The sequence below is a fragment of the Dama dama genome, chromosome 29 (genome assembly GCF_033118175.1).
Source record: "Dama dama isolate Ldn47 chromosome 29, ASM3311817v1, whole genome shotgun sequence".
NCBI lineage: Eukaryota > Metazoa > Chordata > Mammalia > Artiodactyla > Cervidae > Dama > Dama dama.
Window position 1 is genome coordinate 48,874,432 of NC_083709.1, and position 19,870 is coordinate 48,894,301.

The 19,870-nt window shown below is 36.2% G+C and overlaps 1 protein-coding gene across 1 annotated transcript in view; it reads left to right on the forward strand.

Annotated features, from left to right (window-relative positions):
* The window catches only part of RFX3 (regulatory factor X3), a 308,381-nt gene that overhangs the window by 127,127 nt on the left and 161,384 nt on the right, over positions 1-19,870 (forward strand). Inside the window, exon 3 of the mRNA XM_061132931.1 lies at positions 1,167-1,291. Coding sequence (XP_060988914.1) covers positions 1,167-1,291 — 125 coding nt within the window. The remainder of the gene's footprint in view (positions 1-1,166; positions 1,292-19,870) is intronic.

Here is a 19,870-nt window from a genome sequence, read left to right on the forward strand (position 1 = left end):
ATGAAATAAGTTTAGATTAGATATCGTCAGAGGTCTGTTTCTGAAATTGAATGAGATGATAGAAAAGGTTTGGCAAAAAATTGGAAGAGGTCATGCTGTGACAAAAGATGCTGAGAGGGGTTAATTTTCTACTGAAACAATACTCTTTCAGAATTTTCTTTGGGAAAATTAATGTTCATCATAGTGTTCATGGATTTAAACCATAATGCAGTGTTTTTCTTAAGCTACCAATTAAATATTGTTTTTTCCCTTAGGAAAGAAAATTAGATTTCTAGTCCCTGCTCAATAGCAAAGAAATTAATATTTTTTCTATTGACTGTATAAGTAACAAAGGGGAATATCAGGGCCTAAGAAACAATACTTGTTGAATGTACACTGTAAAGTTTAATTCTGATTTAGTAAGGTAGGCACATGAGAACTGAACAATATGCCATGTTGAGTTGTGAATGAGAGATGGTAAAATTTCGTGTCTTTGTTTGCAAATCTCACTAGATAATAGCGATCCTCCCTTTCTTTGAAAATATTCAACGTTATTGTTGTTTGGCTATCTTTGTATAAGAATATAATTTAACTTTAATTTTAATGCCAGATCATCCCACAGGCAAGAAAATCCGTGAGCTTGATCCTGTGGCTAAATTTAGGATATATCAATTGGTTTTTATATACACATTAATTTTTAAAAGTCCGTGAATATTGAGTTTGAAAGATGGACCTTAGAAATAATTTATGCTAAATTATACACTTCCAGTGACATGCTATAGTTTATAAAAGTGTTGAGAAAGTACAATTTATGACATTTGCATCCATTTAGGGTTTGTGTTATGAGAATTAAGTCTTCACATAATTTACAATATGACTAGTTTATGGTGTGCTTGAAACAGTTTATAACAGATGAGACCTCATTGAAGTTCAACCTTTAGAGCCTCAAAATAAGAGGTACTCATGGAGATTTTTTAAATGTAGATTAGCAGTTTTCTATATTGATTTTAGAAGTGGTCAACTTGATTATAACCATGCATGGAATATCAAGAGAGCATGTTGGGTGGAGGTAGAGATATTCTGGGAGTAGAAAGTTAGTCTCAGTGTAGGATGTTAAGAACAATGTGATGCGTCTAGTCATATAAGAAGAGCATTTTAAACTTTCTTTCTGTTTTGATAAATTTCAGAGACCATCATGCAGACATCAGAGACCGGGTCGGATACAGGTTCGACAGTGACTTTGCAGACATCTGTGGCTAGTCAAGCAGCAGTGCCTACACAGGTGGTACAGCAAGTACCAGTCCAACAGCAGGTAAGGAGCTGCTGTTTCCAGAGAAGATGCCGTGCATCTCCTTGTGCTGCCCCTCTAACATATCTGTGTTGAAGAAACGATTCGGATAATACTTTTTGGCACAGTGGGTGCCAAAATAGACCTCATTCAGTTCTTAGATAAAGTCAGCAAATATTCCTTGAGCATTTTCTGGTGTGCCAAGTTCTTTCTGAGATAGGCTGTAGGGATACAAAGATAAACACTCAAACTATAATCCCTCTTCCAAAAGAGCCTCTTAAGTCCTAAAGAGAGCATTTGTTTCTGACTTGACCACCCTAACTGGGTTTTCTCCTCCTCTTCACCCCTCCTTATTCTTTATCACATCTTCCTAATTCTTTCTTATTGACATGTCGGCACTCATATTTTTATATAATTGGCTCATGGTAGTATTTGATAAAGGAGAGGATGTTTGTATCCTACAGGAAGGGATTTTGCCTTTATGATGTTTTGGAAGGTGCCTGGGCGTTATGGTGGCTGATACTGTTTAATGAAAATTAAATTATCTTAAAGGTCTGAAAATCTGAGTCATGCCACTTAAAAAATTGAGAATGAATTCATCATCGCATGTTTACTGCTACTACAAGGCTTATTCATACTTGGGACACTGAGCTTGTTTTGGAAAGCTACTGACAAAATAATGCTATTCTGTGCCAGTTAATAGTTTTCCTTTGGATTGTGAATACATTGGACTGTCATTTCTTCTAAAGAATGGTGAGAAAATATGTGAGAAAGATCATTTTCCTGTAATTTCTCAGTATCAAAGAAAATCTTTAGCAAATGTGCTTTTGAAATTGCAATATAAATAAGTCTTTGGGTAGAGGGATAACTTTTCTTAAATTATAGACAGAAGGACTCAAGGTTATGTTCTTCTCAGGAGACAGAAGTGGGATGGGCAGGGGGAGTGCCAGAATCATGGAGAAGGGTCTTGGACTCTCAGTCTAAATGAAGACATCCGTCACAATTATTTCTTTTGTACTTAATCTTAGAACACTCTTCTCTTTATTCTATATGACACTGTGGTGTCATTGATGTCATCACCAATTTCAAGACTCTGAACATGATTCAGAAGAGAGTAGCTTACGCTGTATCATCCAAAGAGCAGGTAGAGAACTATTGGATCAATGTTATATATAATTTTAAGAAGATAATTCAACAACCTACCAATATTAAGCACATATTGAGCAGTTACACTCACTGTGGTTTGTTGTTTGTCTCCTGCATAGAAGAAGAATGACCTTGAGCGTGCCCATCTCTAATGGTAGTGCAGTGGAGAGCCTGCTATTTTCTCCAGAAGGTGCCCCCTTGAGAACTTGACGTGTCTGTGATAAGTGCACCTGGCCTTCACTCCTGGACTGTCTTTTCTTTCTCTTGTTCTCCTTTCCCTTTTCTTCCTTTTTTCCTTCCTTCCTTTTCAAGAAACATTTTTAAAAAATTAAATTTAGTGTTATTAGATGTTTGCTACAGGTCAAAATAGTTCAGCAAGTTTGTTATTTAAAAAAAAAGCAGTCCTCACCCTCGCTCTATTTCTTCTCAGCGGCAAGCAGTGTTTATTTTACTGTTTCTTGATTTTTTAGTTTTAAACATTTTTGTATCACACTCTTCTTTCTAGTCCTTAACATATGCCTGTGTGCACACACACAGATTTTTTCCATCCCAAAGGCTCCTGATATACTAGGTTGAACTATGTGCAATTTTTGATCTAGAAAAACAGCAGTTTCATACTTTTCAACCTAATAATTATGCTATAATTTTGATAGATCATTAATCAATGTTTATATTCTCGTGACATATAAAAACTATTCAGATCTATCTAGTGAGCTGTGATTAGTTTTCTTTTTTGTAAAACTCATGTACTTTCCCTGCATTTAACAATTATGTTTCCCGTTGAATAAGTCTCAGAGCATTCTGACCTGCTCCAGTCTGCAATGCTTTCTGCTCAGCCCCATCCTGGGCGATCTCTTTGCCATCATCCTGGGATTTCCCTTTTCTCTGTTATGTTGGCTTTCCTGTTTCCTAAATCAGTGTCTTAAACTCTTTCTTGATTTGCTAAAGCACGACTTGCAGTAACATCCTAAGAAATGGTATATTTTGCACTCTTGTATGTCTGAGAGGGAATTTATTTCACAGTTTGGTAGTTGAATGGGTACAGAATTGGGGGTTGGATATCTTTTTCTTCAGAATCTTGAGGGAATTGTTCCATTGTCTTCCAGTTTGCAGAATTGCTATGGAAAAGTGAAAAACTGTTCTGATTCCTGATCCATTGTATGCAACCTATATGTTTTTTCCTCTCATGTTTTAAATTCTAGTTTCTTAAAATTTCATGTCTTGATGTGGGCCTATTCCCATATATTGCGCTGGAACCTTGATGAGCCTATTCAATCTCATGGACACTTAATGTTCTCCAGTACTGGGAATTTATTCTTTTTTTTTTTTCCATTTATGATTACCTCCCCTCTTTTATCTCCTTTTTCACTTTTTGGGCTTTTTGATTCTGTTTTTTAGTTTCATCTTCCATCCCATCTGTTACTTTTCATTTCTGTTACCATAATTTTAATTTTTAAGAGCTTTAAAAAATTCTTTATATGACCCCTTTTATAACATCATGCTTTATTTCCTGTTTATAGTGTCTTTTTTTCTCTCAAGGTATTAATTTTTCAAGTTGGTTAAATTTTCTTCTCATATAGAATAATTTTTTTCTGGCCTGTCTTTTGTATTAGAATCTTTTCTCAAATACCTGATGATCTTTGAGGGTTTATTCATATTTTAAAATGTGGGGATAAAAGCCTGATTTGAACACATCAGTGACTTTGTTGACTTCAGTATAGAGTCACTTGAGTGGGCTTTTTAACTGGGGACCTTCTGATGTTCAGTACTTTTTTTTCCTCTTGAGGTGGTCATATTTTTAAAGACGACTTCAGCTTCCTGCCTGGTGGGTGAATGCTTAACTGCTTGGGGATCTGAGTAAGGAAAGATAGTTGGATATTTCTTGCGCTAATTCACTGAATCCTTAGTTGCCTGGGGAACTGAACAGGGGAAGATAGTTGGATATTTCTTACGCTAATTCACTTTCGATATGGTTTCACCTGTACTTGTTTTCCTCATTGCAGAGGTTAAACCAAAGAATAAATGTTCAGACTTTCACCATAGTTAGGGAAGGCCAGTCACCTCATTGCACAGAGTTGATAGAGGAGATCTGATTGCTTCTTAAATAGAATCACTTTTTATATTAAATATATATAAAACCAAAAAAAACCACCTAAGTTCCTAACAGAAGTAGAAAATCAATATTACCAGCTATAAATAGAAAATTACACATATACACACACACTTTGTTCATATCCTTATAAAAAAAATAATCTCACGTACGCGTGGAACACACTCTAGAAAACTTTATGGTATGCCACATGGCTTGTTCCCAACAGGCATATTTTTCAGTCCCTCAAGTTAGTTCTTTCCACTAGGACATTCAAGGCAGGTGACAACCTGGTCCCCTTACACCAAGCAAAGAATTTGAGAGCTTTCATTTTCTTTTTGTCAACAAAGTACTTTATTTCACATAGTGGGTTCTTGTAATATCTGCCTGGAAATGCATGTTATATTGTCCTTCCAGGCTTATCTTATTGGGAAAGATTTTGTCTACTCTGTCATTTCCTTCCTTCCTCCCTTCCTCTCTCCATTCCTCCCTTTCTCTCTTTCTCCTTTCCTTCCTCCCCTCCCTCTTCCTCCCTTTCTCATCTCCCCTCCCTTCTCCTTCTCTCCTCACCCTCCTCTCTCCTCTCCTCTAGAACAGTGAAATATATGAAGATCCTCAGTGCATTCCAGCAGTGTTTCTGTGAATATAGATAGTCTATAACTGATACAATAGGTGCTATAATTACTTATTATTCTAACATCTTTGTATTGTTAATATGCTGATGTCATCTTAAGTTTTCAAACTGTGGTAGGATGCCTCTAAAATATCCCAACTCTTGTCACTGACCCATGATGGATGTTGCAATCATAGCATTGATGTCAAAGGTAGTTACTTCTATTGATTTAACTTTTCATTGTGTTCTTGCTTTCTTTGCTTTGGCCATTTGATGTAAAGAGAAAGCCCATAGCTGAATCTTTAAATTTTGAGACAATGTAATATTATATGTATTGGAATTTTGAGAAACCAGAACATTTTAAAATCTTATTATATAGTTTTATTTCTTCAAAGCCCTAAGGGTTCTAATTTCACTGTGTAATAAGTACGAAACAAAATGTTGATTCTAAAAATATTTTGGTTATTTTTAATTTATTCTGTATGATGTTAAGAATCAGTTTGTCACTTCCCCTTGGACAATCTGACTTAGGAATAGAGAATTCTAAGAAAATATTTCAAAGTATTATTGTATAATTCTTTATCAAATTTTCTTTTTTTTATCCAATATTTCATTATTCATAAAATGCCATAGAGTCTCAGCTTAAAAATACAGACATTGTTGCCCATTTAAATAAAATACGTAAGAACATGCAAGTTCAGTATCTTGATTAGAAACTACAAACTTGATATTGTTTATCCTTATCATATTTGTAAAAAGCCCTTTTGAACTAATAGGTCTCTATCGAATATGACTAGAAATGTCTAATCTCCCTTCCCCTACCCCTTCCTTGAGTGATTTGTCAGAGTTTCTTGTAGATACTTCTTCAAGTTGGTCATTTTATGCCTAATTTTGGGAGGTCTTCTAACCCTACTTGCCCTGGGCCTGAATAAAAAAATCCAGGGTAAATGACTCAGGGAACTCAAACTGGGGCTCTGTGACACCTAGAGAGATGGGATAGAGTAGGAGGTGGGAGGGAGGATGAAGAAGGAGGGGACGTATGTATACCTATGGCTGACTCATGTTAATGTTTGGCAGAAACCAACACAATATTGTAAAGCAATTATCCTTCAATTAAAAAAAATAAGTTAAAAAAATCCAGGGTAGAGGAAAAGGAAAATGTATTCCTACTATTTCATTTTACATCATAGCCAATCAGTTTAAGTTCTTTTCAAGGTAGAACCTAGTCAAAAGTCAGAACTTTTATTCATGTTTAAATCATGGGATCCAGGTATTTCACAAATGCTGCTGACATTGAGGATAATTTCTAAACCAGCCTAAATCTTGAACCAGGGCTCCAAGAATATTTTCTCCCATTCAGGCTTCCCAAAGTTTTAACTGACCCCCCAGCTGTAGTTCTTCCTGACTCTACTGTCTCTGCCTGTCTTCTTTTTCCTTGAAAAAGGGCATACATCTTTTCTGTCAAAGTGGGCAAGTATGTTGTCCTAATACTGCTCCTTCTAAGTGTAACACCCCAGGGACAATGGAGCCCAGGAGTTGAGGGGCTTCTATCTGAGTTCAAGGACATACACATATTTTTGTATTCAAAGATGCTGTTAACTTTGTTCAGATTCTTTTATTGTCAGAGACTGTGAATCTTGACTTTTTTCTGCCCAGATACTGTTTGTTTCTTGTGGGTCTTTGGCATATAACTGCAACATTGAAACTTCTTTTGATGTGATTAAAGCTCATTTCAAGATTATATTCGGTTAAAGATATATACACACACACACACACATATTCTTACAAATATGTTTTTAAATATATGTATAAATAAATCACCTATTTAGGCACTGACTCTTTGTTTATAATTTGAATGCGCAGAATGGATGTAATAGCTATTGTTTTCTTTTGTCTAGTATCAATTTATCACCCACTTAGCATTTCCACTTAAGTTATGGTACATCCTGAAGAGTGAGCGTATTATCCCTGTGGTCAAAAAGACATTTCGTGTAGGAAACAAATCCAACCAGAACTGTCAGTTAGGCAAAGGACAATCTTCAAGAAGGTAAGGTTTATGGATATCTTTAAAATGGTGCCACAACCCTTAGAAGATGGATTTTAGGAATTAATGTTAGGTATCAATGCTCCTGACTTCCCCACATTAGGCCACAGCTTAATGGATTGTTTCTGTCCTGACTTCTGTTCTCCGTATTCCTGTGTGTAGTAAATCATCACAATCAGAAGGAAGCTGTGGTAATTAGCAATAATCCCATGAGAAAGTTCTTCTGATGGAAGCAGTCAACAGTGATTAAGAGGAAAAAACGATTGCCTGTAAAATATTGAGTCCAAAACAGAATGTTCTATTTTATTAAAATTTGATCAGTAATACTGTGGATGGAACCCTGTGTTAGCTTGGAGAACTAAGCCCGAGGTAGTGCATCCATCTTCCTTGTCTATCTTTCCTCTGTTCCAGGTCAAGAGGTTTGCTTCTTGTTCATCCTAGCTTCAATGGGCATGAATAGAATTCTTTTCATTTCAGACCATTATTTGATGTAATCAACAGAAACAAAGACATTTTTCTCTCATTTGCTCTTACTTGGGACTTGATTCTCGTTGGCTTAGTCCCCTAAGGGAATAGTGTTTTCATAATTAGACTGTGGCAGACATCCTAAAAGATGGGGTTATGTTTTTAAATGAATTTCAGTTGAAAGTCTTTTGTAAAAATGATTTTTTAAAAGACATTAATTTTAGTTCTTGAGGAACATATTTATTTTTGGGGTCAGAGCTGCTAATTTTTAGTATCCAATATAAAAAATGTAAGGTGCTTTGAAGGGACATGCTGATTTATAATCGAAATAAGTTTTACTGTGCCAACCCAATTAGAAGATTCTTTAGTTGACCAACTGTACTGGATATTTGTAAAAATAAGAACTACTATTTAAATAGTTGGGTAGTAATAGTCTTTGATTCCCTTTTAGGTGATCTTTAGAATATTTTCTCATCTAGAGTTAAAAATTATTAAAAAAATTATTAACAGTTCTGGATAGTATATTTTAAGAGTACTGTGCCAGGCACTGTGTAAATGCTAGGGTTTCAAAGGTAGTTCAGTTTGGTGCCTGATTACAGGAAACCAGTGATTTTATTTATTTATTTGTAGCTGTGCTGTGTCTTTGTTGCTATGTTGGCTTTTCTCTAGTTGCAGCAAGCAGGGGCTACTCTCTAGTTGCAATGCGTGAGCTTGTCACTGCAGTAGCCTCTCGTTGCAGAGCACAAGCTCTAGGGCATATGGGCTTCAGCAGTTGCTGCACGCTGGCCATATAGTTGCAGCTCACAAGCTCTAGGGCACAGGCTCTATAGTTGTGGCCCATGAGCCCAGTTGCTCCTTGGCACGTGGGATATTCCCAGACCATTTATCCAACCCGTGTCTCCTGCATTGGCTCTTTACCACTGAGCCACCTGGAAAGCCTTGGAAACCAACTTTTAATGGAGATGAATTTGTTATAGAATTAGATACAAAGCTCCTTAGGAGTAAAAATGAAAATTGTTTTGGCAGTGAGGGTCAGTGATGTCTTCACCAAGGATGTGACCTTTGAACTGTGTGCTGAAGGGAAAGTTGGAGTTCACAAGAAAAACAAACTGGAAAAAGGCATTTCTTGATAGAAATATTGAAGAGCTCAGGTGAAATCAAGGAGTTGTAAAAAGAGGTGAGGGGGCTGGGAGTGAGGGCTGTGGAACAATGTTGCATAAGAACCTCTTGTGGGAGTTGGAGTATGGTATCTTTACATGTATCTCCTCCCTATTATTTTCCCTCTTCAGTTGACATGTTTCTTTAGGTATTCCCTCATTGCTAATTTCCTGGACGTAGACATCACAGTTATCTATTACATTTCCCTTTTGTCTAACCACTTTTTAATCCTATGAAATTTGGGTGCTACCCATGCAATGGATACTGTGCACTTAGAAAGTGAAAATGTTAGTCGCTAATTGTGTCTTACTCTTTGTGACCCCAAGGACTGTCTGCCAGGCTCCTCTGTCCATGGAATTCTCCAGGCAAGAATATTGGACTGTGCACTATGACCAGAGCCAAATCCAATAATTTTCTCTAGGGTCTTTCTAGATTTTCCTTTAACATTAGATTCTGTTGACTATTATGTATTTCTTTTTTTGCATGGATTTTGGTTTTCCCCTTTTGTTTCTTTGAGAGATATTTCATCAATAAATCAGGTTTTGTACAGATTAAGAGAGTGAGATTCAGAGTTAAAAAGGATGGATTTAAATTCTAGCTCTAGCTCCTTTTGGTTATATGACTTTTAACAAACAATTTATTTTCTAAGACTGAATACCCTACTGTATAAAAATAATTACGTCTAACATACTTAAGGTATTAAATAACCTATTTATTAAATAATTTAGAATAGTACCTGATATATAATAAACCTTTAATAAAGGTTCTCTTTTTGCTATTATTATTTTCATTGTTATCGCTATCAGTAGTACTGGTAATATTATCAGACTTGTCTAATGAAAAATTGGAGGGGGTGGGATTTGACCTCCTTTTCTATAAGAGTTGGTCTTTGACTCTCTGTCTTTGCCCTCACTGTCAAGTAACTTATTTTCTGCAATTACCTTTGTCTTAAAGCCAGCTGCTTCTGTTTTCTTTACTAAGAACCTCTGGTTCTTCCTTGTATTGCTCTGGATTATGAATTATTGAAACTCAGGCTCTAGGTCAGAGTGGACACCGACTTGGTCTGAGGCAGGGTCACACTGGTGTCCTTCACCCTGGATGGTCTGTCACCCACTGTAGTCCCCACAGTGATTAGAGAAATGCCAGTTTTTTCAGCAGAGTTCAAGGACACCTCCAGTTTTTGCTCAGTTCATAAAATATAATTTTGAACCAAATTTGGTGGTGTGGTATGATATGACTTTAAGAAATTAAAATGAGAATAATATATTAATGTTCTATAGCTACTTTGACCTGGAATTCAGTTTTCTAATTAGAAGAGGCTTACACTATTCATCTAATGTAGCTATTCCAAAGGACCTCCCAAAGCTGAACTGCAGAATATTTTCTTTTTCAATAATCACTTAGTTTTATAGACTTATTTTAGTCAATTCCATAATTTTGTTCTTAGAGACATGTAATGTTTCCTATGAATCATCAGATTTGCTTATCAAACTATCAGTTTCAACATCAGTACTTTTTGTTTGTTTGAAAAGTTCAGTTTGTCCTATAACATTTTTCCTATAAATAGAAAGTAGAAAACTATAATAACTAGCACTTCTGTTTACATATAATTTGAAGAAATTGGAACACAATTTAAACAGAGCACCTGCCCTCTTTGCCAAAGTAAATTAGAGGATTTCTTTAAATGTGCTAGAAATACATTGTCAATATAGACCTCTATATATATATATAGCTGAGCCTCCTTGACATCAGTGTCTGAAAGAGAAGAAGCAATAAAAGTTGTTATTTGGAGTAACAGCCTGTCAAGGAAGTCTTCCCAGAGGAAGTGATGTTTAAGCTAAGATTTAAAGAATATAGGTGACCAGGGAGGAAATAAAAGGAAGAGTCTTCTGAGAGAAGGGTGTTTGTGAAGACCTGACGTGAGGGAGAACATGGTGGGTTGATGGATCTGAAACAGGGTTAAAGTGCCTGGAGGAGTCGGTGGGAGAAAATGAGTAGTGAGAGGTGAGGTGGAGTGCTCGGTGACTGCTGGTCGAGCTATATAAGCTGTTGAGGTTTTCAATAATCATCCTCATTTTGAAGTCATCTACCATTCTGCTTTGTCAGAAATCCAGGTACAGCAATGAATAACAATAATAGTAGCTGCCATAACTGAGCACCTATTGTGTGCCATTTCCTGTGCTTAATGCTCAGCTGTTTATTTCTATAGCTTAAAACAGCTCCACAAGGGTAGGTGGTATTTATTGCAGGTGAGGAAACTGAGGATCAAAGAATTTAAATAACGTACTTTGGATTACAGTCATTTGGCCTTGACAGCCTGTGCTTAACATTTGAGAAGTGTGCTTTTAGATAGTAACTACAAAATGTATGTGTGTGGGATTGATGTTATATTTCTTTCAAGAATGGATTATATTTGTATTTTTATTTGACAAATAATTTTTTTGAAAGTCTTCTTTCATGGGACCCATAAATGCTGAGCAAGTAGATAGTCAGTTTGTATTGATGGAGTATACTAAATAATACAATAGCTTGAGCTCTTCAGACTCAATCCTTTGTGTGTGGAGGGGAAAGGGCTTGGGTCTTGTCTACTTCTTCTGCCTCTGTTAACAGCTCCGAAGATGCTTTTCACCTATGGAATTCTCCAGGCCAGAATACTGGAGCGGGTAGCCTTTCCCTTCTCCAGGGGATCTTCCCAACCCAGGGGTTGAACCCAGGTCTCCCTCACTGCAGGCAGATTCTTTACTAGCTGAGCAACAAGGGAAGCCCAAGAATACTGGAGAGGGTAGCCTATCCCTTCTGTAGCAGATCTTCCCAACCCAGGAATCGAAACAGGGTTTCCTGCATTGCAGGTGGATTCTTTACCAACTGTGCTATCAGGGAAGTGGAACCTCTAGGGATAAATGTTATACAAGTTGAGAATGATCTCCTCCTCTGGACTCTTTTATAGCCAAATGAATTGCCCATTAAAAGTCTTCAAGTTTAATATCTGTATTAAACCAGCATATCATAAGGTTTATTCCATGGCACAATTAACATAACTTTTCTGTTCATGAAAAATGATCATTCTGCTCTTCCTTTTATCCAGGGCTGACTTTAGAAATAGACACACATTGAATGGCTCTTTATTTTCTTTTAAAAACTTTTGTTGATATCAGTCAAAGCCATTTCTGCTGGGACACTGAGGTTTCATTTTTCTTACAGCCCTTACAAACTAATAGACTTACTCATGAGTGGAAATCACAGCCACCTCTTTATCCTGGCTGCCTGGTAGTTCAGTGCTAAATCCTCAACCTGATGTTTAACTAATATACCTTCCTTCAGCCATGATTCTTTCAGGTCAGCATCAAACCCAAGATACCTGACTTCAGGACCTGAACTCCTAAGCCACACCCTATAGAAATAAAGCAGTCATATAAGTTATAAAAAGATATGGTATAAGCCCACTGACATAGCTGGACAGTCTCATGGTGAAGAACATGATATACTTTGTATCAAGAAGGATCAATTTTAGTTCTATGATCAATCACAATGCATTTTTGAAGATCCTACAAGTAAAACTAGTGAAGCAGGTGCATCTGGGATGTAAAGGGCTGCTTAAGCGAAGTAAATATCAAATTAAAAAAGTTATAAACCTTAAACTTGCTAAAGCCCTCTCTAAACTCAGATTCTAAGTACCAACATCAGTAAATAGAGAACTTTCAACAAAAAGAGGGGAAATATGATAAATCAATGTAGTTAAATGTTGTCATTTAGAAAATGTAGAGAAAGGGTAACTTGGGAATATTTTGTATGACTCATGACTCTTGCACCTTTTCTAGTCTGCAATTACATAAAAAATTTTTTAAATAAGTGTGCTAATTTGAGGTAAGGTTTGTTAAGTGACAGTTTGAGCTACTAATCATAATATTGTGTTCAGTAAACATGGGTACTTACTATTTTAACACTAAATAAATAAAACCTGAAAGTTTTCCTTATATATATGCTAAGCAACAAGAGTCCTTCTAAAATGTATCCCAAATTTAAACTACTTCTGTCTCATAGAAACAGATCAATGTTTTAAAAAGAGAAAAGAAAAATGTTGCATAGGAAAATCAGTATTGAGCCCAGTTGACTCTGTATTACCCATCAGTTCTCCAGTCTTATGATTACCACCAAGAAAATAGAAGAGCACGCCTGAATAACATATAAAGTGAATGATCAATAAAGAAAAAAATTAGTGATACTTTTAAGACTCTTTTAAGAACAGAAGTGCATAATGAATTGGTGGTACAATTGAGGGTTGCTATATAAAATCTGTTTGCTATAAGATGCAAACAAAATTATTCTCAAGAAGGAAGACAAAAGTATTAGGAAGTAGGAATTAGATAATAAACTCAAAAAAGATAATTAGCCAGTTTGTGACTTAGATTTTTGTTTTATTTAGTAGGTTATATAATCCATATAGTATGAAGGCTCAGACAGCCAGTTATCACCCCATACTGTGAGGAAACCAGCTTCATCAAATCAATTGATTAGCAGCCTTTTAAAAAAATTAAACTCACCCAAATTTATACTACGGTTAGAAGAAGAGGTAGAATATAGATTTTTTTAATTCAATAAAGAGGTACAGTTTTCCATCTTATAATGTAATATTTAAAGATTGTTTAAAAGATTGTCTTATATCTGTAAGGTACAGTTTTTTAGTATATGTGCTGCAAAGCGAGCACTGTAAGGTACAGTTTTAATGAGTGACAAAAAGAAAGGCCTCAATACTCAAAATAATAATATGTGGAACTTTTTACTTTTGGTTACAGCTTGGTCAGGCTGTTTCTCAGAAATCTCTATAACTAACCAAAGCTGTGATTTTTTTCTTTTTTTTTCCCTGCTGCCCTTTAGTACTTGGTGTTCCTGGGTTGTTAAGTATTGATAGCTTTGGATTCTGTTAGATCTGTGCTTCCTTATTACTAGCAATCTCAACATTTTAAAAATCATAGGATTAAAGAAGAGAAACAAAATGAGAAAAGTTACACATTAGAAAAGAGATCACTTGAAATATAAGAAGAAACATGATTCTTAAAAATGCTTGTCAGTATTATATAATCAGGTTTAAAGAGGCACTGTCCCATTTATAAATCTCAGAGTAGCTTTTTATCTTATTGCTTGCAGAGGTAAAGTATAATACAGATGAACATGAGGCTTTTTTCTTTTCTTCTTTTTTTTTTTTGGCAATAAATGGAATAAATGAGAAAAATTATTTCTGAACTTTTGAAAGAGTGATAGTAAGCAAGTTAATTTTACTTTGAATGAACCTAAACTTTAGTTCCCAGTAATCATTTTTTACTGAGTTTCTGATGAGACTGACTAGGCCCTTGATTACAATCCTCTGTTTATGACTGTTGGTAACATAATTATTCTATGCCAAGCCTTTTTACGACTAGCTTTTCTGTTATTGTGCTGATTTTCAAGGCTTTGTTTTGACATTGAGGTTCACTAAGGCGTTTGTTTCCTTTGGTTCATTGATCCGGTAGGTAGTTATACATTTAAAACTCGTTTTCCAGTGATTTCATATAGGTTTCAGAGAATGTATTTCTTTAGTTATTTATTTTAACTAGCTATTAAAAATAACAAAGCCAAAAAGCATCAGGGAACACTATCTAGGAAAAAAATATATGATCTACAGAAGCTAGTGTAATAAAACCCATACTCTTTTGTCAGTATAAAAATAGACTTCTGACAATGCTAATTGATTTCAGTGGACAGTTTATTTCACACATGGAAAATGTTTTTGAATTTTGAGCTTAAATTGTATTCATACCTATGTTTTGGTTCGTAATACTTTATTTTTTTTTTAATTTTTCATTTATTTTTATTAGTTGGAGGCTAATTACTTTACAGTATTGTAGTGGTTTTTGCCATACATTGACACGAATCAGCCATGGATTTACGTGTGTTCCCCTTCCTGAACCCCCCTCCCACCTCCCTCCCCATCCCATCCCTCTGGGTCATCCCAGTGCACCAGCCCCAGGCACTCGTCTCATGCATCCAACCTGGACTGGCGAACTCTTTCACACTTGATAATATACATGTTTCGATGCTGTTCTCTCAGATCATCCCACCCTTGCCTTCTCCCTTAGAGTCCAAAAGACTGTTCTATACATCTGTGTCTCTTTTTCCATCTTGCATATAGGGTTATCGTTACCATCTTTCTAAATTCCATATATATGCGTTAGTATACTGTATTGGTGTTTATCTTTCTGGCTTACTTCACTCTGTATAATGGGCTCCAGTTTTATCCATCTCATTAGAACTGATTCAAATGAATTCTTTTTAACGGCTGAGTAATATTCCATCGTGTATATGTACCACAGCTTTCTTATCCATTCGTCTGCTGATGGGCATCTAGGTTGCTTCAATGTCCTGGCTATTATAAACAGTGCTGCGATGAACTTTGGGGTACACGTGTCTCTTTCAGTTCTGGTTTCCTTGGTGTGTATGCTCAGGAGTGGGATTGCTGGGTCATATGGCAGTTCTGTTTACAGTTTTTTAAGGAATCTCCACACTCTTCTCCATAGTGGCTGTACTAGTTTGCACTCCCACCAACAGTGTAAGAGGGTTCCCTTTTCTCCACACCCTCTCCAGCATTTATTGCTTGTAGACTTTTGGATAGCAGCCATTCTGACTGGCATGAAATGGTACCTCGTTGTGGTTTTGATTTGCATTTCTCTGATAAAGAGTGATGTTGAGCACCTTTTCATGTGTTTGTTACCATCTGTATGTCTTCTTTGGAGAAATGTCTGTGTAGATTTTAGGCCCATTTTTTGATTGGGTCATTTATTTTTTTGGAATTGAGCTGCAGGTGTTGCTTGTATATTTTTGAGATTAATCCTTTGTCTGTTTCTTCGTTTGCTATTATTTTCTCCCATTCTGAAGGCTGTCTTTTCACCTTGCTTATAGTTTCCTTTGTAGTGCAAAAGCTTTTAAGTTTAATTAGGTCCCATTTGTTTCATAATACTTTAAATTAGTATTGAAGGAATGCAGTTTTTGTTGTTATACTTCCTATGAAGCAATGATGGTGGTGGTTTAGTCGCTAAGTCATGGCCACCTCTTGACTCTTGGTGGACTAGAGCCCACCAGACTCCTCTGTTCATGGGATTTCCCAGCAAAGAATACTGGAGTGGCTTACCATTTCCTTCTCCAGGGGATCTTCCCGAAGTAGGGATTGAACCCATGTTTCCCTTGTCTCCTGCGTTGCAGGCAGATTTTTTACCTGCTGAGCCATTGTGAAAGCCCCTATAAAGCAATAATACTGCCCAAATGTTAGAGATATAGGCTGAAGGAACAGTGACTAGAATTTGATCTCAGGAGGTGTGAGTGAGTCAGAGTTCTAGTTCTGCCACAATAAGCTACATGGTATTGAGCTAATTGTAACCACCCTATGGTTCAGTCTCCATAACTGTATTATAAAACCTCACTGGACAAATATTGATTGAACATCTGTAATGTGCTACTGGTATATAAAAAACTTTTAAAGATAGGTCAAAGAGATGGACAGGTGAACAGAAGATGACATAGGGAATGGTGATGGCTGAAGTTTATAGAGAGAGCTATAGGAGAAAAAAAAAAAACACATAATATAATGTGGAGGTCAATAAGTTGATGGGAGGGGGCAGTTGTGAGAAACTTCTTGAAGAAAATATCACCCAGCCTTAGTTTGCTTATTTTAGAATAGACAATTCACCCAGAATTGTTATTAGAATCAAATGAGAAAATCTTTGTGATGTGGCTTTATAAACTGCAAAGCATTTTGCAGATATGAGGACAAATGACTGGTTCATATACCAGACACTGCTAAGAACTGGAGGTTAGAAAATGATTCTAAAGAGCACTACTCCTGAAAGTGTGATATATGGATGTCTTCTGTGTGTATGTGTTCATTTAGATGTTTGTAGTAAAAGTGTGAACATAGTCAAGATTATCTTAATTTATGCATTATAACTGAGAATGCCTTTCAAAGTCAGTGTGTTTTCATATGTGTTTAAAATTTCTTTGGTGCTAGATTGAACTGCTATTATTTTTGAGACTAATGAGTAATAGAATCAACCTTAATATGAAAATGATCAATGATAAATGATACTTCAAGATAGATGAATGCAAAAGAAGCTTTATCATAATATTTGGCCCCACAGCTATTGTTGTTTATGCCTTGGTTTATGTTTACATGTTTTAATAATATTTTATTGAACACTTGAAGTCTGTAATCATCATCCCCACGAAGCATGGTTAGTCCCCAAACCAAAATTAAGGCTTTCTGTTCTACACTCTCCTAGACCCGTGTACCTTCCCCTCACAGACCATTTCATTGCTGTGAAATGATTTTCATTTTAACTGATTTATGTGATTAGTGTCTTTCCTCAAAACTGTATCTTAAGTTGATAACCCAGACACCATATCTTCTTTTGCTCCCACTATAGTACAACCTAGCATACCTGATCTGCCTGACACATAATAGGTGCTCAATAAATGTTGGTTGAGTTAATTAGTGAACTAGGTAATACTGAAGTGCGTTCTAAACTAAGTGGCTGAAGTTGCTTAATTACATGTTCAGAGTTAAATGTGCACACACATATACTCTAGTTTTTAAACACTATAATTTTTTGAATAGTATAAATGGTCTGTCTCAGATGTATCCAAAGCAGAACTTCTGTGTCCTGTATTAGTGCAAGATTTATTAGAGTAAGAGAAAGCTTATAGCTTTCTTATAGCTGCTTATATTTTTTTACTAAATAGCTGCTTATATTTTTTACTAAAAATAGGAAATATAGCAAATAACTAATTACTTACATCTATCACATGTATAAATGAGGCATCCCAAAGAAAGAGTAGGAGGTAATGGTAGCCCCCTGTCTTTTGAAAAATAGTTTATTTATTTTTCTTGAAATATAGTTGATGTACAATATTATAGTTTCAGGTATATAGCATAGGGATCTGACATTTAAGTTCATCACAAAATGATCACCACAATAAGTCTGGTAACCATCTGTCAACATACAAAGTTATTACAATATTATTGACTATATTCACTAAGCTGAATGTTACCTCCCCTTGCCTTATTTATTTTGTAATCTTAAATTTGCCTCTTTTAATCTCCTTCACCTATTTCGCCCTTCTATTCACCCCCTTTCCCCCTTTTGCAGCCACTGTCTTTTCCTCTGTATCTATGAGTCTATTTCTGTTTTGTTTGCTTTGTGTTTTAGGCTCCACATATAAGTGAAGTCATACAGTATTTGTCTTTGCCTGGCTTATGTCATTTACATAATACTCTATAGATCTATTTATGTTGTTACAAATGGCAAGATTTCATTTGTTTTATGGCTGAATAATAATCCTTACATACACACATAACATATATATACACCATATCTTCTTTTATCCACTCATCAGTGGACGATTAGATTGCTTCCATATCTTGGCTATTGTAAATAATGCTGCAGTTAGCATAGGGGTTTTTGTTTTCTTCATGTAAATACCAAGACGTAGAATTGCTGGATCATATGGTAGTTCTATTTTTAATTAACTGAAGAACCTCCATACTATTTTCCATAGTGGCTGCACCAGTTTACATTCCCAGCAACAATGCACAACTGTTCCTTTTATCCACATCCTCACCAATATTTGTTATTGGTTGTGTTTTTGATGATTTGTATTCCCCTGATAATTAGTGATGTTGAGTATCCTCCTGTATGTCTATTGGCCATCTGTATGTTTTCTTTGGACATATGTCTATTCAGATCCTCTGACCATTTTTAAAATCGCATTATTTATTTATTTTTTTTCCTGAAACTGAGTTGTATGAGTTCTTTATATATTTTGGATATTGACCCTTTAGGGGATGCATCATTTGAAATGCATCATTTGAAAATACGTTTTCCCATTCAGTATGTTGCCTTTTCATTTTATTGATGGTTTCCTTCACTGCAAAAGCTTTTTAGTTTGACGTAACCCCATTTGGTTTACTTTGCTTTTGTTGCTCTTGTCTGAGGAGACAGATCAGAAACATATTACTAAGGCTGATGTCAGATAGTTTACTGCTTGTATTTTCTTCTAGAAGTTTTGTGGTTTCATGCCTTACATTTAAGTCTTTAATTTATTTTGAGTTTTTTATTACATGTGGTATGAGAAAATTCTTTTGCATGTAGCTTTCCAGTTTTCCCAACACCATTTATTGAACAGATTATTCTTTCCTCATTGTGTATTCTTAGTGCTCTAGTCAAGGATTCAGTTTAGTCGCTCAGTCATGTCCGACTCTTTGCGACCCCATGAATCACAGCATGCCAGGCCTCCCTGTCCATCACCAACTCACGGAGTTTACTCAAACTCATGTGCATCGAGTCGGTGATGCCATCCAGCCATCTCATCCTCTGTCTTCCCCTTCTCCTCCTGCCCCCAACCCCTCCCAGCATCAGGGTCTTTTCAAATGAGTCAGCTCTTCGCATCAGGTGGCCAAAGTATTGGAGTTTCGGCTTCAACATCAGTCCTTCCAAAGAACACCCAGGACTGATCTCCTTTAGGATGGACTGGTTGGATCTCCCCGCAGTCCAAGGGACTCTCAAGAGTCTTCTGCAACACCACAGTTCAAAAGCATCAATTTTTCGGCGCTCAGCTTTCTTCACAGTCCAACTCTCACATCCATATGTGACCACTGGAAAAACCATAGCCTTAGCTAGACGGACCTTTGTTGGCAAAGTAATGTCTCTGCTTTTTAATGTGCTATCTAGGTTGGTCATAACTTTCCTTCCAAGGAGTAAGCATCTTTTAATTTCAGGGCTGCAATCACCATCTGCAGTGATTTTGGAGCCCAGAAAAATAAAGTCAGCCACTGTTTCCCCATCTATTTCCCATGAAGTGATGGGACCAGATGCCATGATCTTAGTTTTCTGAATGTTGAGCTTTAAGCCAACTTTTTCACTCTCCTCTTTCACTTTCATCAAGAGGCTCTTTAGTTCTTCTTCACTTTCTGCCATAAGGGTGGTGTCACCTGCATATCTGAGGTTATTGATATTTCTCCTGGCAGTCTTGATTCCAGCTTGTGCTTCCTCCAGCCCAGCGTTT